This window comes from Neomonachus schauinslandi, chromosome 7, assembly GCF_002201575.2.
Source record: "Neomonachus schauinslandi chromosome 7, ASM220157v2, whole genome shotgun sequence".
NCBI classification, from domain to species: domain Eukaryota; kingdom Metazoa; phylum Chordata; class Mammalia; order Carnivora; family Phocidae; genus Neomonachus; species Neomonachus schauinslandi.
In genome coordinates, this window is record NC_058409.1 from 89569933 (window position 1) to 89594252 (window position 24320).

Below are 24320 nucleotides of genomic sequence, written 5' to 3' on the forward strand. Positions count from 1 at the left end.
TGCACTCCCCAGACCCTGGCAGATGCCCACAAAATAGGTACTGGATGAATGAACAAAGGATGAATGGCACTAATTCTTAAAATAACGATTTTGACTTTGACATCTGGTAATTCCCATTTTACAGAAAAGAAAACTGAGGCTCAGAGTAGTGAAGACATTTGCTAAGGAACATGTCAAGAGCTGTGATTTGAACTCATGGCTGCTGGGACTCTAGACTCGGCACACTGAAGCGGGACATGATCCTCCCTCTCACCATGTACCTCAGCAGCCCTGGATTGATGGCCACATGCAGCCATCCCTTGGGACGTGCTGGGTTTGGGAAGATGGCCCAGACAAGAGCCTGGAACAGAAAATGAGACTGCATGACCCACACTGGACCAGAGGGATATACAGACTGTGGGGGCCATGGGGAGAGCCCCCAATTCAGTTGGGACTGTTCAGAGGGGGCTTCTCAGCAGAAAGGACCCTCTTGTGCTAATGAGTCTGCATTACTAGGGAACAGGGGGGAAAGGCATGTAGGCAGATGGAACAGCATGAACAAGTATGGAGGTCAGAAACTGCCCAGTCCAGTTGGTGGGCATGTGTAAGGAATTAGAAAAATTTGGTACTACTGAACCCAAAATAAAAGAACGGCCTGCAGGGGGTGGTAGCATCCGGAAACAAAGAGGCATTAGAGAGAGATGGGGCTGTTCAGTAAAGGCCCCACATGCCATGCTGAAAAACAGAGTTTATTTTATTCCAGTTCAACGAAGGTTTGGTAAGCTACGTCAAAGGAAGGAATATGGCTTATAGCTTCTGGCTTAGCAGCAGTTCATCAAAGTCTGCTTATTTTGTAAGCATGCCTATTTCAAACACAAAGTTGTGGGCTTCTAGGAATCTTCCCGTCTTCACGAGGGCCTGAGCTTTGCGGACTGATGTGTAAGGTACCAGGCTGACAGGCATGGCCCGGCCTCAGCTCACAGGTCAGGCTAGAATGGAGTCTGGGATGTGGGCTTCAGGAGCCACATGGTAGAGGAGCAGCTGAGTTCTACACTCCAGTCGGGCCCCGCCCTCCAGGTGGGGTGCCTTGGGTAAGGTCAGTAACCTCTCTGTGCCTCAATTTCCCCACCGGCAAAGTGGAGATGATAACCACAAAGGGTTATTAGGAGGATTAAAGGAGGTGAGGAGGGCAAAGCCGATGGTAGCTGTTATTGGGTTGGGTTCCTAGGATGAACATGTTCATCATCAGAACAAGGACGCAAGAACAGAAGGACTCTCCCAGAATTCAGAACAGCATGTACACAGGCAGGGCATGGGGAAAAGCCCACTGTATCTCAAAATGATTTCTTAACTTCATTTTTACTTATATAAGTAATTAACTATACACACTTGTATTATAAAAAATTCACAGGGACGCCGGGGTGGCTCAGCCAGTTAAGCATCTGCCTTCAGCTCAGGTCACGACCCCAAGGTCCTGGGATTGAGTCCCACATCGGGCTCCTTGCTCAGCGGGAAGCCTGCTTCTCCCTCTCCCACTCCCCCTGCTTGTGAGTTCTCTCTCTCTCTGACAAATAAAATCTTAAAAAAAAAAAATTCACACGATAAAGTGAGGACTACAGGCCCCGTGTCTATCACCTCCAGAAGTAAGAAACCAATAGCGTCAGGCATGGGTGCTTTGGAGTTTTTCCATGCAGTGACATGGGGCCGCCGGTGGGCAGAGTTCAGAATAGGGTTTGGAGCCTGGGCCTCACGCTCCCAGAGTTAAGTGAGTCAAGGAGGCTGGCTCCGGCGCATCTGCCACCCGCTGTCTCCCCGCGAGGCTGTGACTCAGTGACCCCCCACCCCGACACAAGGAATCCATCACAGGTGGCTGACTCATACCAGCACATGCTGGGCTGCAGAAAGAAAAGATGACGCTTTTAGAGCCTGTGACTTAGGCACCTACGTCAGTGTCTCTGATAGATTTTAGAAACATATAGATGGAGCCAGGCCCCAAACCTGGGCCCATCCTGCCCTCCTCCTGGGGGCTGGGTGATTCAGCAAGCAGTCTGGGCTGCTCGGGGCTGCCAGTGCAGCTTGGAACATGCGACCTTGGACGTCTGACTGTTGGCTGACTTCCTGATGGACAGATAAGGAGGCCATGGGGCAAGTGTAAGCCTGATGCTGGGACAGAAGGGGGTGGGGGCCAGGGGCTAACCTCGCCCATCATCAGGGCACACTGTGGCTGCTGGCTTTCTTGTCGAGCGAGCACCCTCTGTCTGAGAGCTCCTAGGAGGCATGCACCCGGAACAAGGGAGAGTGGGGGGTCTCCACTCCCTGCAAGGGGACAAGGGTGGAGGGTGGCCTGAGCTGTGACCTGGAGTGAACGGACACAAGTGGTCATAGCTCACGTGATCGAGATGCTGGCAAGGAGAAGGAACAAGGGGACAGGGGATGGGGAGGGGCGGTACAAGGGCCTGGTGCCAGGCTGCCTGGGTTCAAATCCTACTTAATTTCTTATGCCTCCGTCTCCTCAGAGCTGTTACGAGGACTAAATAGGTTAATCTGGGAGAGGGCCAGGAGGAACCCAATAGGTGGCTGGCGTGACACTCTCCTAGAATCCCCGGCCCTCCCTGACCAGAGAAGACCCGTTTCTTGAACAACATCCATGCACATTTTATGAGTACACTTGTACCCAGGTGACAGTGGGTGCCAGCTGGTGAAATCATGGATGCTCCCACTGATGGGAGATGAGGCAGGCCAGGGAAGGGGCACCGACGCGTGTCCCCATTCCCACGGCGTTAAGTGCTTTGTATTTTAATTTGCTCATGTCTTACAACCTGAGAGGGCAGTACTAATATCCCCATTTTACAGATGAGGACACTGTGGCTCAGAGAGGCTCAAATGCCCAGAGTCTTTAGCTCAGTGAGCACTGTAGCCAGGGTTCTCGACCATAGCCTATCTGAGGGGAGCTGACTGCCGCCTTGGGCATGTTGGCCAAGGGGAGGAGGGTATGGTGCTGGGCTGTCTCCTGGGTGGTGGTCCTGCTTCTCTTGTGTCCACCCCACGCTGGGAGCCAACAGGGGCCCTTCTTTGCTCATTGTCTGGGGCATAAATATTTGTTTAAGCCGGCTGATGAGACCCCCGAGGGGAGGTCCCCACAATTGGGAGCTGTGTGTGTCTCCTCATCTTCAACCGTCACCCCTCGGGCAGGCCTTCCCTTATGCCCCTCTCTCAGTGGGGTTCCTCCCTTATTCCCCACCATAACACCCTCTTCATTCTCTTCACGGCCGCTTCATCGAGATTACACATTTGCTTGAGTGTTTAGCTGTGGGTTGGCTATCACCCCACAGTCGACCACAGTGCTGCCAAGGTCAGGGACCATAGCTGTTTCTTTCAGCACTGCATCCCCATGCCAAGCGTGGAGCCCCGCACACAGCGACACTCAATAGCAAGATGCGTGAATTCATCAGCAAGGGGCGGGGGACAATGGTCAAAAGAAGTCAAGCAGTGAAGTGGACGGTAGCACATGGGGCATAACGGAGGAGGCAGTCAGAGGAAGGGGAAGGAGGGACTCCGGAGGGACCCACGTCAAGGAGGTCTGTGGACGAGCAGCAGTTCTCCAGGGGCATAGGTGCGGGCAGAGCAAGAGCCTGGGCCCACCGCCAATGCACCCAGCTCCCTGCAAGCCCAGACCCCACCCTCTCCTCTCCAAGGCCCCCCTCCACGGCAGCCCAGACCCCAGGCCCTCTGTGCTCCCCAAGGCCCTGCTTGTGCGGCAGCCCTGCACAGCGAAAGTCATTCACTTTCCCTGCAGCTCCCGGGTCAGCAGTCTGCCCCGCCCATGCAGCACCAGCCTTCCTCCTTGACTGATATTCTCTTCTAGATTGTAGGGCCCGCCTAGGCCGGGTTCCCTCCTACCTGCCTGGCTGCCCCTTCTCCCACCTTTCATCACCCCCTCATCTCCCTACTCCTCAAAGCTGGAGTGTACCAGAAATCAGTCCTCAAACCACATTTGCATCAAGACGCTGGGTTTCTGGGACACCTGGGTGGCTCGGTCATTAAGCGTCTGCCTTCACCTCAGGTTATGCATGATCTCAGGGTCCTGGGATCAAGCTCCATGTGGGAGCTCTCTGCTCAGCTCCCTCTCCCTCTGCAGCTCCCCCTGCTCGTGCTCTCTTGCTCTGTCTCTCTCTCTCAAAATAAATAAATAAAATCTTAAAGGAAAAAAAAAAAGACCTTGGGTTCTTACATTTTGGTGCCATGGACCCTTTGCCAACATCATCTATTCACTGAGGACTCCCACATTCACATTCCAGCTCAGAACACTCTCCTGAACCCCAGAAACACACCTCCAATCCCAAATGAAACACAGCCAGAATTGAAGGACTGCTTCCCAGCCCCATCGCCCATAGAATCCATGCTTACCCAAGCCTCTCTATCTAGAAAATGGGACCCCCTGGTTGTTCAGACAAAAACTAAGAGGTTGCTTTGATTCCACTCTTGCCCTCACCACCCGCATCCAACTGATCAGTAAGTCTTGTTACTCCACATCCCTAATCGTACCACTTCTATCCAACTCCGCTGCACAACCATGGACCATGACCTCTGCTCTTGGCCCCCTCCACTGTGCTCCCCCCACAGCTGTCACGGTGAGCTTTCTGAAGTTTTGCTGTCCAACAGAACTTTCTCTGATGATAAAAATGGTATAGAGCACTAATATGATAGCCACTATTAATAAAGTCCTTGAAATGTGACTAGTGAGACTGAAAGCCTGAATTTTTCATTTTACTTAATTTTAAGGAATTTAAATTTAAATAGCCCACACTGCTAATGGCTACCATATTGGATGGTATAGTTCTAAACCATAAATCTGATTGCATTGCTTCCCCGCTTACAACTCTCACATGGTTTCCCATCACCACCATAAAACCTGAATCATGGAGCACAGCACTGACCCTGTGACTTAAGTTTAACCCCAAAAATGTGGCACAAGGAACATTCTCTACTTTCACACTTCAGGGAGCCCTGAGCTCTCATGGAAGAAGGCCACTCTGCCAGAAAGAACACACACGGTGGCCATGTGAAGAGGAGAGGCTCTAAGACTACAATGGGGAGAGACAGGTCCAGTCACACCAGTGTCACACCTTGCAGCCACCCAGCAGGAACTGTGGGAAGGAGGGCACATGCCCTGTCTAAACAGGCAGACCCTTGGATCCAGATGGCAGGTGCCAATGGGATGTGGGCCCAGGCTGGCTAGAACCTCTGACTTTGAAAAGCCAGAAATCTGGATTCCCTATCTTTAGATATTGGCTCTGACATGTTTGAAAGCTGGATAGGACAAACGTAACTTGTCTTTGGGCTGGGTGAGGCCAGTGAGTTCGCAATGCCTGATTCAGATGCCAGGGACCAGAGGCAGGCTGTTTTAACAGAGGCTACAAGAGGGCAAGCAGAAGCCAGGAGTGGCCAATGGCCCAGTCTGGTGGGACTGGGAAGGGGAGCTATGGAACACGGGAGATAGCTGTGTGATCTTGGGCAAGACACTGAACCTCTCTGGGTCTCAGTTTCCTCATCTGTAACATGGTGCCACCTCACGGGGTTCTTGAGAGGCTCCCCTGTGAAAATTCGTAAGAAGAGCTGAAAAGGGTGCGGCGCATGTGGGGCAACCTCTGCCGGTTCCCGCCGGGATTCCCCGGCGCTCCCAAATGCACTTGCTCACATCCTTGGCTCAGGATCTCAAGTTCCTGGTTCTAGCAACAAAACAGCAGTAATGCCTGAGTGGTCCTTTGGAGCCTACCAGGTACTTTCAAACCACCCCGCTCTCCCGCTTTCTTCCTCATCACAGCGCCTACGACCCACCCGCTGCAATGTTTCTCAGTTTTTATACTGTCTGTCTCCCCCCAACCAGCACAGAAGCTCCACGAGCACGGGAACTCTGCCCCCTTATTCCACCGATTCCAGTCCATTCCACCTATTCTGGGCGGCCCCAGAGCCGAGAGCCCGCCCTAGAACACAGAAAGTGTCTCATAAACGTTTTTTGGATGAATGTGTAATAGCTCATTTCATCCTCACACAAACTTTGTGAACCAGGTGGTATCATTCTATTCTTACCATCATCACACCCTCCCCCTAAAGATGGCTAAGATGGCGCAGTGACTTGGAGAGTGCTGCTTGGCCAAGAGAAGTAGAGCTGGGACACACACTCAGGGCTGTATATTCCATGGTCTTCTCACCACCCACTGCCTTTCCTGTTGGGAAGAAGAGTAGCCCCTTCCTGAACCAGCCAGCAGGGGCTCCATGCCTCGGGGAACCTGGAACCCCCACCCAGATTCTCAGCAGGAAACACCAGGCATCCTGACGCTTATTAGGCTCTGGCTGCGGGGGGTGGGGGGAGGCGGCGGGGAGGCCAAGGGAGAGCACAGCTCTACCACTGGTTTCTCGGAGGACGGGGACCAAAGGGACAGGGAGCGGGTCAAAGGGCCCATGCAGGTCTCCATACCTTGTTGATGCTGAACTGCCCCTCAAAGCGGCAGCCGGCCCCGTTGTTCAGTGGGATCTTCATTGAGTTGTCGATGTGCCCCACCTCATGCCTGCCCATCTCATCCTGTATGTCAAGCCCGACCACTGCAGGGGGCAAGGAGAGGAGAGAGTCACAAATGCCCAGAGCAGTGGGGGTGGGGCCAGCCCTCTCCTCCCTGGACCCCTGCCCCCTCATCCACTCCATGGACAGGTGGGCCCCAGGCCATCTAGGAGCTCACTGTCTGGGGCCCAGAGCCAATAGTGGAGGAGGAGAAGGTGATGGCTGGACTAAAAGGGAGCAAGCCCACAAGGTCCCGTCCCTGCCACTGCCTGGGGCTGCAAAGGAAGAGGGGAAAGAGCTGGGGGAGGTAGCAGCTAGTGGGGCTGCAGAGGTGATGACTGCACCTGCTAAATTTAGCCAGGCTACAGGGAGAAGCAGAGGGTTGGGGTTCAAAGGTTGTCTAAATCCTGGCCCTGCCTTTTACCAGCTCTTCAACCCTGGCCAAGGCACATAACCCCTTGATGCCTGTTTCTTTTTCTGGAAAATGGGGGTGATAATAATTAGACCTTCTTTGGAGAATTATGCAGATTAAATAACGAATGTGTGTAGAAAGTGCTTAGAACAGGGTCTGACGCATAGTACATGGCAAGTGCCTAAAGAATGGTGGCATTTAATGTGTCTCAGTCTCTGGATTTGTTGGGCGAACAGGTCCAGGCAGTCATTCATTCGCTTTACTCATCATTCATTCATTCATTCACACCTTCTTTTACCCAATGCCTATTCTGGCAGACCCTGCCCTCCTGGAGCTCGGGCACTTTTCTGGGTTCCTTAGTGCACCGAATGGGAAACCTGGGGCCCGGGAATCCTGGTCCTTGCCTCCAATGTGACTCTCCACCGGTGACTCAGCTTCCCAATCTGTAAAATGGGCAGGCCCACGCCAACTGCATTCCCTGAGAAGGTCTAAGGGGCATGGGTTTGTAAACTATGAAAACGCATAAGATTCCCTGAAAGAAGCCCTGGAAAGGAGGTTGTAACACAGAGAAAGAATAGCTGGAAGCAATTTTATGTGAGCCAACCCCAAAAGGGAAAAATGGGAACAACTGTATTCCTCAGTGGAGAAGGGGAAGCAAGTGAGGCCCCATCCATAGAAGGAAATGTGATGTAGTCATTAAAAATGACGCTCATGGGTCTGTAGTATGTGGGAAATGCTGATGCTGTAATGTTTGATTTAAAAGAAATGCAAACAGATCCCTGTTTGACTCAGCAGCTCCACCCTTAGGAGCCTGTTCTCCAGACGCACACATGTCCAGACGTGTGTGCAAGGCTGCTCTGGGCAACTTTATTTGAAACTGTGACCACTGGAGGCAGCCCAGCTGCCTGTCAACAGGGACTGGTCAACGGAACAGCCCCCTCTGGAATGCTGTGCAGCAGGTACACGGAGAGAGCAAAATCTACATGTGAGGCGAGGCGGCTCACAGCAGGCCAGTGACTAAGAGCTTGGGCTCTGGGCCTGCCACCTTCTGTGGTTCCTGGCTCTGCCCCTTCCCAGCTGTGGGACCTTGAGCAAGTTACTTAACCTTCCTGTGCCTCAGTTTCCTCCTCTATCTGAAGCTTTCGAGGATTAAAAAAATTAAAACAGGACTTACTACGTGCTAGGCACCCTTCTAAGTGCTTTTAATGTAAGAATGTACCATCTGAGCATCCCTGTGGGGAAGATATTATCAGACCCATTCTATATGGGGGGACACAAAGGCACAGAGAGGTTAAGTAACTTGCCTGAGATCTCATAGCTAAGAAACAATGGAGCTTGGATTGGAACCCACAGAGTTTTAATCCAGAGGACATACCCTTTGGTCACTCTGCTAGAGCATCTCTCATCTTAACGCACTAACACAGCCAAAGAATTCAGGACAGAGCCTAGATTGGAGTAGGAGTAGAATAAATGGCAGTTGTGGTTATCATCTTACTAATATTATGAGTAATATAAGAACAGCTCCAAGATATTAGTAGAAAAAAAACAAGAAACCCCAGAAAGGTCCCATGTAGTTGAGTCCCAATTATGTAAAAAGGAAAAAGCCAAAAAAAAAAAAAAAATCCCCACCTAAACATGGTATGTGTTCACCGACAGAGACAGACAGACAGACAGACACACACACACACACAGAGGGGTAGGGAAGGAGTCCCAACTATTAGTAGAAGCTTCCTCTGGGGTGGATGGCACCCCAGGGAACACGTATTTCCTTTACTTTTTTCTTTATACATTTTCTTTTGTATTTTGAATATGATTTTTTTGAAATAAAAAATATATTCCTGTATTAGTTCACAATAAAATGTTACTTTTTAAAGCATGCTATGAAATTGCACATACAGCGTGATCTCAGCCGTGTTTAGAAACACACAGAAAGGAAGGCCAACGGGATGGAATGGTGTCAAATGTCAAGGGACACTGGGTGAAATTATGGATTTCTTCTCTCTGTTGCTCTGGATTTTCCAAAGGTACAATGATGAGCGTGCATTTTTTTCTCTAATAAAAATGTGAAGTTCCTTTAAAGAGAAGCCAGGGTGCGGGGCTCAAGCGGGAGCCACCTGGGTTCAGATTATGGCCCTGCAGATATGGGGCGCAGTGGGCTGATGCAGCCTGAAGCTTGAGGTTGCCCCGCCATGGCCCATCACTGGGACTGAGCCTGGAACCACATCCCTTCCCTCCCCCGTCCCGATCATCCCAGTCCTCTGGCCTAAGAATTTCCTTGTTCCAGAGACACGACCAACTCCTGAATGAATAGCTGCCAGATGAATTATTTTTCTAAGAGAAAGAGAAAAAACAAAAATAAAACTGACCTATTTCAACAGGTTCCCTGGCTCAGGGCCCACTGTGGATTCAAAATTGTGATGTAATTCTCACCAGAAGCAATAACAGAACTGAATTGCTCCCTATCTCTGTCCACAGACACACTCGATGTTCTGTCCTTCAGGAGGAAGGGAGTGGGTGGCAGGAGAAGGGCCCGCATCGGGTTACGTGCCAGGCTGGGGCAAAGGGACACTAAAACTGCAGTCCAGGAGGGGACACACAGTCCACTTGATAAGTTTAGGAACCAGTTCATCAGGCCCTCCCAGAAACCTCAGGCAATAGACAGCACTAAACCCATTTTTACAGATGAGGAAACAGGCTCAGAGAGGTCATACCTTTGCCAGGGTCACACAGTCTTAGTGGGCAAAAGAGCCAGACTTCCAATGAGTTTTGTTTTATACTAGTAATTCGTTCTCTCAGTTAAAACAAATGAAACAAACAAGAGTATGGAATAAAAAACTAAGTTTCCCGATAGCTGCTAACAGCTCAGAGCTGCATCCTTCTCCAGGTGACTGCTCTTGGCTGGTGGCAGGTCTCCTTGCCTCGAGATGCTTGAGGGGTTATGTGACCCCCTTCCCTGCCCCTCCCCCGCACATCACCCTGCAGCCTTCAGCCAGGGATATGAGTAATAATAGCTCGGCCCCCCTGTTACTGGGTAGGACAAACTCTGGCATATGCCACAGCGCTCCATGAAATCAGGATGTGATTAGACCTCCCCTGAACATACATCTCTGCTTGTCCTTTCACATCCCCCACACCCTTCCAGTTCCTCCAAGAGCCCTCTCTCAATAACTCACTTGCAGAAAATCTTAGGCTCTGCTTCTTGGGAACCTGACCTGAGAGACAGCGCCCAACACACCAATGTGGCTACTCTCCAGAGGGAATCCCTGTTAGCAATTTCATGGGTTTTGTAATCCAGAAACTCTGCAAATGCATGCACAGTTGATTACACTCTCCCCCCCAAAAAAGAGTAAGGAGAATCTTATGCTACCTGCTATTCGCAGCTTGCCCGGTTTGCTGACTTGTCCTGGTCATCTCGTCATTTCTGCACACCCAGCTCTGCCTAACGAAGGGGTCTTACTGGAGCAGAGGGCTGTCGGGAATACTCACGTTCACAGTGCAAATTGGGTAAACTGATGTTCAGGCTGACGTCAATTTTGCCCCCACTGTCCTTGTCCGGGTCATCAACGTAGAGCTCATTCACGCTAAGGGAGACAAGTACAGAAGCCTTTGTTGAGATGGGGCACCATCCTAGCTGCAGGGGCCAGCCAGGGACCATTTCCCTTGGTGACCACTGCTCAAATAACTAGAACTCCCATCTTGGGAAGCGCGTGCCTGCTCAGGCACAGGGGATCAGGGCTCCCATCTGGAGGGCCCTCTCCAAATGCTGGCTTTACCACTTAGAAGGAGAGGGATACTTTCAGAGTCAGACACATTCAAGTTCCAATCCTGGCTCTGCCACTTTCTATGTGAACTCGGCAGGTAACTTCACCTCTGTGAACTGCCTGTTAAATGGGATAATACCACTCACTATTAATGGGGTGTCTGAACACTTGAGAAATGGGAGTCTTACTAGGCATCAGGGCCTGGCAGCACCAGGCACATGGTGCCTTATTCCCTACTCTCTTTTTTTTTTTTTTTTTTTTTTACTCCCTACTCTCTTGAGCACCCTCCCACTCAACCGGGAAAGGGGGATTCCCTGGGTGGTCATCCTCAGTGTCCAGCGCTCATAAAGCCCTGGGGCGAGCACCAGGCTGGAGACATGACTAGACTGATATATTAGTGTTCTGTGGCTGCCCCAAATTGTCACAAAGCTGGTGGCTTAAAACAACACACATTTGTTATCTTGCACTCCTGGAACAGGGGCGTAACATGGGTCTGCAGGGCTGTGCTCCTTCTGGAAGCTCCAGGGCAGAATCCATTGTCTTGCCTTTCTCAGCTTGCCTTTCTAGAGGCTGCCTAGGCTCACAGCACCTCCTCCACCTTCAAACACAGTAGAGCCACATGGCATCTTCACTCCTCTCTGACCTCCTAACTCCCTCTTACAGCAACTTTGTCAGTTCACTTTGCCCATCGGAAAACCCAGGGTCATCTCCCTAGTTCAAGATGCTCAACGGAATCCCATTTATAAAATTCCTTTGGCCACGTAAGGTGACACACTCACAGGTTTCTGGGATAGGGACGTGGGCATCTTTGTGAAGAGAGGCCCAGTGTGGGGGCAGGGTGCTCCAGGGACAGCCATGCCACCTTGCTCTCCAGGACAAGGGCACCACACTGGGATCTGTGAGCAACATGAATTTATTCAACAAATACTTCTGGAGTGCCTACTACCTGTCAGGCTTTAAAGACAGTGGGTAACCAGTCAGACGTGATCTCTGCCTTCCTCAACCTTACAGACACTGCTCACCCCCTAAATAAATACCTTCCACCAGCTATGATTGTCGCACTGTCCGAAAGCTGTGGGGTGCCATGGGAGGGATGAACAGGGCCACTGACCTCTGGGGAGGGTGGGCCAGAGGGACTTCTCTGAGGAGATGGGAGTTGAGGCTTCAGGGATGAGGAGGCTGTCCCAGCAAAGAGGGAGGGGAATCCCCAGGACAGTGTGCGCAGAGGCCTGGAAGTGGCGGATTTGGGGAACTGAGCGAAGGTCACTGTGGTCGCAGTGTAGAGCAGAGGGAAGCGGGTTCGTGTTGTAGCTGGAGAATGGACAGGGGCTGTGTCAGGCAGGCTCGGAGGCCCTGGGAAGGCCTTCACCTCCTGAGCGCAGCAGCACGGTCAGGCTTACACTTTAACAGACTACAGGGGCCACTGTCTCTGGGGAGACCACACGGGAGGCTGAGGCAGTGGTACAGGGGACAGATGACGGCCAGCACGGGTGTGTTGGGGGGTGGACAGGAGGGAGGGACGGAAGATATGGAATGCTAGAGCGGGCAGGACTCGCTGCTGGATGGGGCGTGGGGGTGGGGCGACGGAGGCATGCAGGCAGACTGCCACGTTCCTTCTGGAACCCTCTGTTGGACTGGGAGCCCCTGGAAGAAGAGCAGTGGGGAGGGAAAGGTGCCGAGTTCCACGTGGCTGTGCTGAGCTCGAAGTGTCTTGGAGATATCCCCGAGGAGCTGCTGAGTAGACACTGGATGGCCGTGTCTGAAGCCCACTCCTAATTCCCAGAGCACTCCCCGTGGGGAGAAGGAATGGAATCTAGAGGCTTGGCCTAGGGAACAGCTATGGGGGCAGCTTGAAGTGGCTGGGCTGTGGCTATTGTAAGCATTAACCAGGGTCCTATCCACAGGCTATAGAATAAAGGCTTGCAGCTCTAAGCAATTCAAGTCCCAGGAAGCCCTGTAAATAGCCTCATCTTTGGGAAAGAGTGGCCACAGCAAGGGCATTTTTACTCAGACCCTGTCTTTATGCTCCTAGCCCCTAACGTGATGTAGCTGATGCTCAATTAAGAAACAGTGGGCTCAGGGCGCCTGGGTGGCTCAGTTGGCTAAGCGACTGCCTTCGACTCAGGTCATGATCCTGGAGTCCCTGGATCGAGTCCCGCATCGGGCTCCCTGCTCGGCAGGGAGTCTGCTTCTACCTCTGACCCTCCCCTCTCTCATGTGCTCTCTCTCTCATTCTCTCTCAAATAAATAAATAAAAAAAAAATTAAAAAAAAAAAAAAAGAAACAGTGGGCTCAAAAAGTCGCCTTTTTGAAGGGAAGAAGGGCTTTTGGGGCTTGTCTGCTCTTTGCCTGAGACCCAGGCTTTCCAGGGCTCATGCTATCTCCCCTGCTCTCGCTCTCAACATCTAGGGTCAAGGGCGTAAAAGGGAGGGAGGGGCGGGCTGGCTCTCTTGAGGCCACACACAGGCTGTGGGGCGGGAAGATAGGAGCCTGTGCTTGGCAGGCTCATAGCATTGGCCCCTATCGGGGAACAAAAAGAACAAATGACCAGTGGGAGAGGAGCAAGCAGGACCACAGGAGGTATGCCGGAAGATGAGTATCTCCACAGCCAAATTCTCCTCCTCAGCCTTCAGAGCCCCATTTCTACGCCAGCCAGCCTTGATTTGCAACTCCAAAGGGTTGTTGAGTGATGAGATCGCTGGATGACTAACAGACCGTCATGGAGAGGAGACCCTGCCTTCCCTTCCCAAACAAGGGAGACTCTTCCTTGAAGCTACTCACCTTTCCCACCTGGGAAGCGGGGCCTCAGCACATCACTGAGGGATTGTGGGATGATGTCATCCCCTGGCAATCCTCTGGAGGTGACCTCAGTGCAGAAAGAGGTGAATCCCAGGTATGGCACCAAGGTGAGCTCACCCTCAAGCCCCCAGGGGCCTCTCTCAGCTCACAGAGCCCAGGCTACCTAGTGCCACGTAGAACAAAGGGGCTGAGGTGCTCGGGAGAGACAGAAAGCCTGCAGAGCTCGGCCGGTCTGGTTACGTAAGGCTAGAACGCGCTGCTCCCAGGTGCCTTCCTAAAGGGCTCTGGGCGGCCACATAAATGCAGTTCCACCACCTGTGCCGCCTACCCAACGAGGCCCCGACTGCCACCTTGTGAATGCAAGGCAGATGTTCCAATCCTGTTGGCTTCCTGCTACCCCAGGCCGGCGCTGCAAGCCGGCCCACAGCCCACCTGCAGATGCCTGCCAAGGCTAGCTAACTTTAATGGCTGGGGCTGAAAGGACTTTTTGTTTTTTAAGATTTATTTATTTATTTAAGGGGGGAGGGGCAGAGGGAGAGAGAGAATCTCAAGCAGACTCCACTGAGCATGGAGCCTGATACGGGGCTCGATCCCAGGACCCTGAGATCATGACCTGAGCCGAAATCAGCAGCTGGATGCTTAGCCAACTGAGCCACCCAGGCACCCCTGGGGCTGAACTGATTTTAAAAGGTGAACGGACAGCCAGAAATCAACCTACCTGGAGGGGCAATAAAAGTTTTTTGTCGATCTACTGCTGTCTCGGGACCCATGGGCCTGATTCCTCCTGTCACTAACAAGGGTGATGAGAAGACCCATGGGGCAGAGGCAGACAGATATGGGCTCACCTCCTGGCTCTGCCTCTAAGAAGCTGGGAAAACTGGGACAAGTTGCTTCACCCCTCTGAGCCTCGGTTTCCTTAACTGTAAAACTGGGAAAGCTTTCTATGAAGTCTGAAGACAGGCAAAATTAATCTATGGTAATAAAAGTCACAATAGTGTGGTGGTGGTGGGAGATGCTGACTGGGAGGGGGCACAAGGGAAGCTTCCAGGTGGTGGATAGGTGTTGTCTTGATGGGCTGATGGTGACATGGGTGTAAGCACAGGCAAGCAGTCATCAAGTCTCACCTTTAAGATCTGTGCGCTTTGCTGTCTCTAAGTTACATACACCTCTCAAAAAGAAGGGAAGAAAACCAGGAGGGAGGGAAGGGCAAAGAGGAAGAAAGAAGAAGGAACAAGAAAGGGGTCAGGATTCGGGCTGCTTCCCAGGGCTGTGAGCAATAAAGCTGCAGGTTGCCCCAGGACAGGGGGGTGTATGTTACTCACTTCTCTGAGGGCCTTGCGCAGGCCTTTCTTGGTGAAGTCCAGACTCGCAGGGTTCAAGTCCTGGCTCTGCCACCTTCTAGCTGATTGGCCTTACGCAAGGGGCTTTGCCTCTACCAAGCTCAGTTTTCCCAGATGTAAAACAGGGACAATCATGGACAGGCATAATCTTAGTCAACTGTAAGTGCTCGATAAGAAAGTGTCCCCTACTTTTATTGTTCTCACAGTATCAGGGTTTTCAGAGTTGGTAATAACAGGTATCCACCTCACAGCACTGTGGTAAGGACTGTGCTGAGGGGCCCACAGCTGGTGTATTAAATCGAGAACATGCCAATTATGACCTGCTGAACGAGGGGGCACAAGCCACCCACACAGTCTTGCCAGGTAGCTCCCTCAGCATCCGAGCTCCCACTTTGGGGAAGTGAAACCCACAGGGTCATTTTGACTGAAGGCACAGTTTCAATACACCCACACAAAGGAAGAAAGAGTCCCAAGATTTATTACTTACAGATCCCAGGAATGGGGGTGTGTATGCCATGGGCCAGGGGGAGGGCAGGAGCGAGCAGGAGATAGAGAGCAGGGTAGCGAGCACTTATTACTTATATGATGGTTGGGGCAGAGGTCACCAACTCTCCTCCCGCCTTAACTCTAAGTAGTTATTTGAAAAGGTGCCCCGGGAAAATAAAAGCGGGCACTCATGGCGGGCATCCTCAACTCAAAAGTCCTTATCTTAGTGTCCAGACTCTGAGTGAGAGTAGGGTTATCATACTGTAAAATGCCTAGGCAGCAACCCAGAAAAACAAAGTCTGTTCTCCTCAAAAGTTGCTTTTCTCATCACAAGGATTAATGTGTTAATGGACGTAAGGTGCTTTACAGCCCCTGGTACATACTAAGCCCGTGTGAAAGGTGGCTTTGCTTATAATTAATCAAAGAAAATATTCCCGTTCTGAGCACCCAGCTGGTGCCAAGCACTATGCTGGGGGCTTTCACATGTGGTATCTCACTTAATACCTACAGCAAGACAATGTTTAGTAGGGTTACTGTTCTCTTCTCACAAGGATGAAACTGGGCTTAGAGAATGATAGATAAAAGTCATGGGAGCCCACAGCCATGCTCCTTCCACTGCATTAAACTGGATGGGGCAAGGAATCAATGAAAAACTGAGAGGCAAGTGTCCCCAAGCAGACCTGTGATGCAGTGTCATCATCTTTCTGATAACCTTCAGAAGCCCACCCCATCCCCACCCATGGCCCAAGTACCCAAAGGGCATGGAGGTGTAAAGGGGCCCTTCCATCTGTGCCCCACAAGCCTCCCTTGGTCACCTCCATCTGCCTCACCCTGTCAGGCTGCCACATCTGACTCCCCAACCGAGTGGGACCAGGGCTCCCCGAGCCAGGAGAACAGAGCACGAGATCACAACCTCTACAGAATGAATGGGGGACGTAAGCAACGTATGCTGGTGGAGGAGAGGGGGGCGCATTCCAGTTGGGGGACACCACACAGCGTCAGGGATTTGGCTGGCTTGCGTGGGGGTCAGTGAGCGGTGGCCATGTAGGGAGAGAATGAGAGGGACTGGGGAGGTGTATGGGTGGGGGGGAGCGAAGGTGGAATGTAACCAAGGGCCCTGAAATTCTAGGCTGAGGCGTGAGTCCGATGACATCTATGGAAAACAATTTTATTTGCTTTTAGAAGAGCACTTGAATAGTTCAGATTCCTGCCCAAAGTCGCTGACCTCTGTGCTTAATAATTTGATTTAATGGAAACTTACACAGCAGTGAGGCCCACAGAGGCTGGAAGGGGAGGGATGTACGTTATGTAAGCAAGCCCTCTAGGACCTTCTTTTAAATCCTGACCATTCCAAGTATAAATAAGTATTCCCACCTATTCCCTACCAGGTGGGGGCCCCAAAAATCCACCGAGTCCTGCCCCCACCCCCTTCTCCACTGCCATCGCCCAGTCTCTTCACCAGGGCCTTGCCCTCCAGGGTCACCCTGCCCCCAGTTCACCTTCACAAGAGGTGATTGTGCTGCAGCATGAACCTGGTCCAGTCACTCCAAGCTTGGAAGCCTTCAGGCCCACCAGTGCTCCTTCACACGACAATCCTGGGTCTCTCTACCTGGCTCTAGCTCCCAACGCAGGCCTCAGAGTGGGTAACTCGGGCTCTGAGGGAGGCAGCCAGGTCTTCCTCCTGGTTAAGCTCCTGGCCTCCCCACTAGGGGCCTGCTATGGAGCATGTAAGTACACAGTTCAAGGTAACCTCCAAGTTCCCACTAGGTGGGCAATGGCTTCCTGGAGTTCTGACTGCCTGCTCGGCCACCTCACCCTGGAAGGGTGTATCCAAGTCTTCCAGTCCAACATTCTGACCAAAAGGCAGCAGCTCCCATGCATCTGGGGACCCAAAATGCTCTGGGCAGAAAAAGGTGGTATGACAGGGCAGGGGTGCTGAGGCTGGGCTCTGGTGTCAGATGGACCTGGGTTTGACTCTGGCTCCACCACTTACTAACCCCATTGTGGCCTGAGCCTCCCGGTGCCTCAGTTTCCCCAGCTGTACAGTGGGGCTAAGGCTAACAGGAGAACCTCCCTCAAGGGATTCTGTGCTGATTAAATGACATGATCACTGTAAAGTGCTAACCTAGGTGGCTGGCGGGCACGCGGTTGCCCATTATAAATTGTAACTAGAAAGTATAACACATGTATTATACTATAAATTATCAGTGGAGAGTTCCAGTTACTACGTTTTCTTATTATAAATCCTCATTGGGTTAATAATTAAGAGCAGCCAAGCCTGGGCAGTCAAAGGCTGGAATGTTTTGCAGCCATGTTGTCTGGAGGTGGGGGCGGGGGGGGGGGTTGCTGCTCCCCTGGAAACCTGAAGCTGCAGAGCACCCTATGGGGCCACTTTCCCAAGGGTAATTAATGGCCTGTCTAAAGCCCAGGTTAGAATCCAACCACACAAACAAACAGGCCTCCTTTCCCCACCGGGCTGGGCCAGAATAGTGTCTTATGTCACTGATAACCACAGGTCCGGGTTGGAGCAATGTTGATCCTACCAGCAGTGACCTCATTTCCTTGGGATACGATCTCATGGGGCGGGGGGGCTGACCCACTGTGGTCACAAAACTGCCAGGGAGGGCCAGCCATCCATTAAAGAATAATTGTGACCTTGATTTCTTCCCAAAGTGGCAGGCCTTCCCAGGGATCAGAGAAGCTTCTGATAGCAGGAAGACCAGAACAATCCTTTTTCCTCTGGATTTTTCTGTGGAGTCCTCAGTCCTCACCCCTACAGACTCCTTTTGGGCACTCCTACACCGTGGTCATGTGGCAGCGGGGGGAGAGGGGGCATTAGGGTCCCTGCATCATGACAGATGGGGCTTCTGGCCCGTGGGCTCCAGACACACAGGTCTCTCTTCTCATTCCTGCCTCCCTCCCTCCCCCCTCCAGCCACTCACATTGCAAATGAAGAGCCTAGCAGAGGACAAAAGATAAACACACCGGGAACAGCCCTACAGTCTGATTACTCTACTCATCCCTCATCTTTCGTCCTCTCCAGGGAGGTGCTGGGACCAGAGTGTCCAGGATGCCCCGGGAGTCAGGAAAGGGAAATCCTGGAGCAGGGCAGAAGGCAGAGCAGCAGGAACACACTGTGCTCTTGGGCAAGGAGCGTGCCCTGTCCTGGCTAAACAGAACAAGCTGGCAGGCTTGCCCGAGTGGCCCCTAACACAGCTGGTAGCGCCCCACCTGCTCCAGTCGCAAGCTCTGACGTCACAACTTACCTGTCTGGGGCCCACTGGCTCAGCACCCTACCTCACCATGGGCTGAGCTGACAAACAGCTAAATAAGCTGCCCCTCACATTGTCAGCAGGAGGTGAAGGAGGCTGTTCTCAGCTCAGGGGAGGGGACGAGAAAATTAACATTCATGGAATGTTCATTAAATGGCACGTGCTGGGTGGCCTTACCTTTTTAGCATTAGATGGGAAATGAATATGAAATGAATAAATGCGTGAAGAGCTATGGATCCATGGATATTAAAGTATATCAGGTGCTACATTAAGTACCTTTCTGGTAAATAATCTTATTTAAACCTCACCAAATATCACATACCTTCTCTGTCTCCTGCCCTGTGTTTTTTTTTCTTTTCTTCAGAGCCTTTTTCACTAATTGATATAGTCTAGTTCTGTTCACTTGTTCATGGTTTGTGTCCACTGTTGGCATTTTCAGCTCCTCTGAGCATGGAACCACACAGCAATGAATGAGGCAGACCTGGTTTCTGACTTCTGGGAGCTCAGGACCAAGAATGAGTCCCATTAATACACAACAGTGTGCATGACCTGGTCCAACCTGGTCCTACCTACTCCATATTCTATCTTCCCCACTTGCTCACTTTGCTCCAAAGCCACACCAGCTCTTTATCTGCTCTGCACGTACACCAGGTAATGCCTGCCTCAGGACCTTCACACTTCCTAGCGGCCCTGTTTGGAATATATAAAGCCTCCTTGGTGCCTGGGATACAGTTGGGGCTCCTTCCTTGCTGTCACACATGTACCCCACTCACCTTGCTCAGAACATGAGGGGGTTGTACAGCAACCGCCTCCCCCACCTGGAAAGACCAGAAGGTGTATGGCACACAGTAGGTCTTAATATCTTGCTGCTGTCCCTGTTTCCAACTCCGACTCATGATGGGGTGACCCCTGAGACATCCAGTGGCCCAAATATGCATAGAGCCACCCCCCATTAGGAACTGAGTGGACAAAGAACCTTCTCTGACCCCTGCATGGTCAGGGGGTCACATGGTCTTGGGAAGCAGACAAACCTCCCCAGACCTGGAAGCTTTGACTCTGGTGTACCCTCCTTTGTTTGGCCAGCAATACTGAGAGCCAGAGAGGTTTGGCAACCTGCCCAGGGTCACATAGCAAAGTGGTAATCAAGCAGAAGCCTGGCCCTGGGTCTCCCGATGCCTTGTCCAGAGCTCTTTCCACCACTCCATGAGACCCCCTGGGCTTTGGTGCCATCAGGGTTAAGAATAGGATCAGAGGGACAGGGAAGGCAAACTGTCCCAAACCAGCGGAGGGCAGGAATGACATGATTTGGCTGGCGGGTGGTGGTGGGGAACAGATAAGACCGACACACCTGTGGGTTCAGGAGACTGGCGGACCTCGGGAGCCCCCTCCTCAGTGTGTGAGCATGGGCAAGTCCCTGCACCTCTCTGAGCCTCAGTTCTCCTCCTCTGTAAGGAGGTAAGTACATCCCAGGGCTGTCTGAGGATTAAAGGTGGTAACACTTCCACAGCTACGAGGCCTGTCTTGGGCTAAGCAACTATGTTTTTTGTTTCCTATTGTCTTGTGGCTGAGAGGGAGGCAAAGGAAACCAAGAAATTCCATGAGCGAGAAAGAAAATTCCCGTGTTGGAGAGGGGAGTGGGTGGCCAGGGCCCAGCCCCATGATGACTTTCTGGGTTGTAAACACAGGAATGAAGAGGCTTGGAAGCCTTGAGCCAGTGGCCAAGGCAGGAAGCTCTGGGGTCTAATTCCACCTCAGGGCAGCTGATGAGGCTGTGACTGAATAATTCCAATGGCATTTGTGTTACACATACCCCAGAGCACTTACTAGGTTATCTGGGCAAAGGATGATTCTAGAAATCGGGTATCGATTCACAATGCGTCAAGCACTGCCAGGAAGCCCACGTTGATTCCTCACGGAGTGTGGGCCTCCGAGCAGGGAAGGGGGCTTAGTTGTGGGGGCTGGGTTCTGATGTCAGCAGCCCCGCCCCCCTCGGCTAGGAAGCTGCACCCGTTTCTCTGAACTCCCCCAGCTTTCACATCAAATGACCCTGCGATGATTCAGAGGGAAAAAAGCCCACTGGCCAAACAAAAGGGACAGCAGAGACGGGTCCATGATTTCTGTTCATCTGAGTACCCAGGAGGCCCCCCCCCCACAGAACAGAACCCGAATGTTCTCTTTGGCTTCAACAAAACAGTGTTTGCTTTCGCTCTAACTTCAAAACCCTTTTAAGAAATAGAGGAGTGACGGACGCCACGGGCTTGGAAATGAGAGAGTTGGAAGGTTCAGAGGTCTCTCTCCTTTTTAAAGCCTCTCCCTCCTCTCATCTGGGGTCACAGAAAGCTCTAGAATGCCCCCTGAGGGGGCATGGAACTTACACTTCCGTCGTTATGAATCCGGTGAGCTCCGAGAGGAAGAGGAAGAGGATGAAGAGGCAGCAGCAGACAGAGACTGGAAGGAACAACACAGAGACACACCATTAAGGGTAGAGGACGCTGGCTGAGGGGGGCTGGTCCTTCCCCACCCCTCCCCTCCCTTCCCCCTGCCCTCTGAGGAAAGCTGCTTAGGGGGAGGGGGAGAGAGGCCCCACTGACACTCCAAAGCCCCTTCTTAGTCGAAGCAGCCCTGTTCCCAGAAAGCTAGACTGTCTTTGGTACTGAGCTGACCCTCCTGTGGGGACTGACCCCCGTAGGTAGGCAGGTCCTCAGGGCGGCCAGCCTGGCTTCCTTCCACACGAGCATATTAATGCAGAGGTCAGTCAACAACAGAGGTTGCAAATTGGTGGCCCACAAATGTATACTGTTCAGCAAAAGTGGTATGGATTTTAAAATCCGGAGATGACACTGAACAATATGATTTCACATAAAAGTCCAGATTTCTGGCTGCTCCACCACACTCAAGCCCTTGTTCCCACATGGGGTCTGAGCTGGCCAGTTTGCCATAGGCCCTACCACTCCCTCTTGTCTCCCTGATTCGCAAGCTGAGGCCAACTGTCTGTCACTGTTTATTGCCACCCCCAGCTGCACCATCAACACTGTGCCCCTGTCCTCATCAGAGTTCAGAAAATGAGGATAACTGAGCACTTGTGCTTCAAGAGAAGAGACAATTCTTTATGGAAGGAATTCTTTATACAAGTCTGAAATGCAGGGAGAATGGAACAAAGCTCCAGAGCTGGCCCACATCACTCATATTTATCTCGTCTGCTGAGCTCCTGACAAGGATGAAATCTGTGACCCCTGGAGCCACAACTGGGGGCAAGACATAACCAGCGTCCCAGGATCTGGCCCTCAGCTCCAGCCCCATCTCCTTATACTCTCCCAACATCTAACACCCAGCCACACTGAGCCATGTGCCATTCTGTAGATATGTGTCTTACTGCTGTTCCTTTGTTCCCACAGTTCCAGCCCCTCCTCATCCTCCCTCCTCTTTCCCCTCTCCCTCCCCTTCATCCTCCTTTCTGCCAGGTGAACTCCTTCCTGTCCTCCCAGGCCAAGGCCCAGCTCAAATATCTCTTCTGGTGGGAAGCTCCCCTCACCCCAAGAGGTGGAGCTGGTCCCTCTTTCCTCTGTGTTCCCAGAATCTATTCTCATACTTTCCACATATTTTTTGGCTATTTGTGGCTGCTTTCTCTCACTAAGCTGATATCCCTGTAGGCAGAGACCCCACAGCTCCAGTGCCTGGCCCGGAGCTGGGCACACAGGAGGGAGTAACAGACAAGGAGGCACCCCCAAGAGTACAGAATGAGGGCTGAGCACGCCTAGTCTGGCTTATCACAGAGGCGTGCCGTGGGCAAGGGCTTACAAAGTATGGCCCACGGCTCACCTGCTGTGGGTCTCTGAGTAAGTTACTTACCTCTCCCTGCCTCCATTTCCTCATCTGTTAAATGGCAACATGCCCTGTGGGGCTGCTCTGAGAATTTCCACCACATAGAGACTGGGCTTGAAACAGTGCCTGGCAGGTAATAAAGGCTCGAGCATTCACTCATTATTAGGACTTTTCATCAGGGAGACCCTGGAGGGTTTGGGAAAGGTGACTGACAAATGGGGTGACCCGTAGTTTCCTGCAAAGAAAAAAAAATTCCTGGTCCCACTTGCTGATTCTGCTACCTTCTTGATGGCCTGCTCCTGGACTGGCTAAGCACTGTGATAAATGCTAAAACCAGTCATCATCCATCCATCCATCCATCCACCCACCTACCTTAAAATGGACAAAGATGAATTCCGAGTGAAGAAGGAAGAGGGTAAGAGTTTGCTGGGCACCTACTACGTGCCCTGCCGTGGGAGCATGAACAGCCACCCTGACATCTCACACTCTCGCCTGACGGGGGCACACGCCCCTGTGAAGTGTGTAGAAATGGTGGCTCAGAGAGGAAGAGACCAGGTCCGGCAACACACTGGAAGGCAGGTGGGGGGGGACAGGCCTGGAACTTGTGAATTCTAGAGGCAATGCCCTGAGAAAAGAAACTCCAAAATCTAGGACTCCCAAGTGAAGAGCAAGACAGGGACATCCCCAGAGTTCCAACCACATCTCTAAAACCAGACCAACCTACAGGATCCTAGAATGACTCTCCAATTCTCCAAACACTGAAAAAGCTATATGGGGCAGTAAGTATTAAAGGGTTTTACTTTGTTTTTTTTCCTTTTCATAAGAGGTGACACATACACATGGTAAGAAAAATAATCAAGCTGCTTAAAAAGGCAGAGGGTGTTGAGTCTCTTTCTCACTCCTGATCTGCAGCCCCTTGCCCAGAGGTATCAGCATTATGGTCTTGCATCCTTCCACAGGCATTAAGCATAGACGTATACATCCTTTTTTCCTCCAAGAAAACAACAGCATAACATATACAACCTTTTCAACCATGCTTTGCTCACTTGGCAACCTATGTCTAAATACATGCCACATGAGTTTATACGGAGGGTTTGCTTGCTTGCTTTTGTGGCATAGAAACAAATTTCAGCTGTCTTCTCCAGTGGCTGGACCAACGTGCTGCACTCCTGCAGCCACCCGTCCTAACTTCCCAGCTCATGTCCTTCTCTTTCTCACCCGCAAACTGCAGCTAGGATACATAGGAAAGAATCCCCCCACCAGGCAAAACATCCTTCACCTGGAATCTTCCAGGATCACATAGCACTGGCATTTCAGAACCATTTTCACCCCTCCCAAACCACGCTCAAGCCCCAGCAACCCACTGGATGCTGTAATGGAAGGCCCAAAATAGGGAGGTATTTCTGAAGGTCAATGTTGACCTAGACCAAGCCAGGTCTTCTAACTGCCTTCCTTCCCCCAAGCCTGCAAAAGGGCCCCAAACCTCTAACTCAGTCCAGATCGAAGGATGGAGGGACAGGGATTGGAAGGCTCCTTTCTGAAATCTGTGTGCTCTGTCCAAGGCCTGGATGAAGCCTGGTCAACCCAACAGGTGGACACAGTAAGCACTGAGTCTGCTCAGCTGAAACCCACTGTCCAATAGCCCTGATCACAGACACTCTGTGACTGCTCACCCTACAAGTACCCCATACTAGGAGGACAGAGACAATGTCTCAGTACCACAGTGGCCCCAGGGTCTAGCACAGTGTCTGGCTCAGAGAAGGTACAAAATGAATATTTGTTGAATGAATGAATGAATGAATGAATGAAAAACATAAAAGGCAGGTAGGAGGTATTTCAACCAGAAAGGCCTTTCTGATACTGAAGGCTTGATGAGGGTTTTCCATCCAT

General features: G+C 51.7%; 1 protein-coding gene across 1 annotated transcript in view; it reads right to left on the reverse strand.

The window, feature by feature from the left end:
* The window catches only part of ERGIC1 (endoplasmic reticulum-golgi intermediate compartment 1), a 103247-nt gene that overhangs the window by 25639 nt on the left and 53288 nt on the right, over nucleotides 1–24320 (reverse strand). Inside the window, exons 3-5 of the mRNA XM_021698386.1 lie at nucleotides 20984–21056; nucleotides 10437–10531; nucleotides 6458–6582 (exon numbers count right to left, since the gene is read on the reverse strand). Of these exons, the coding sequence (XP_021554061.1) occupies nucleotides 6458–6582; nucleotides 10437–10531; nucleotides 20984–21056 (293 nt within the window). The remainder of the gene's footprint in view (nucleotides 1–6457; nucleotides 6583–10436; nucleotides 10532–20983; nucleotides 21057–24320) is intronic.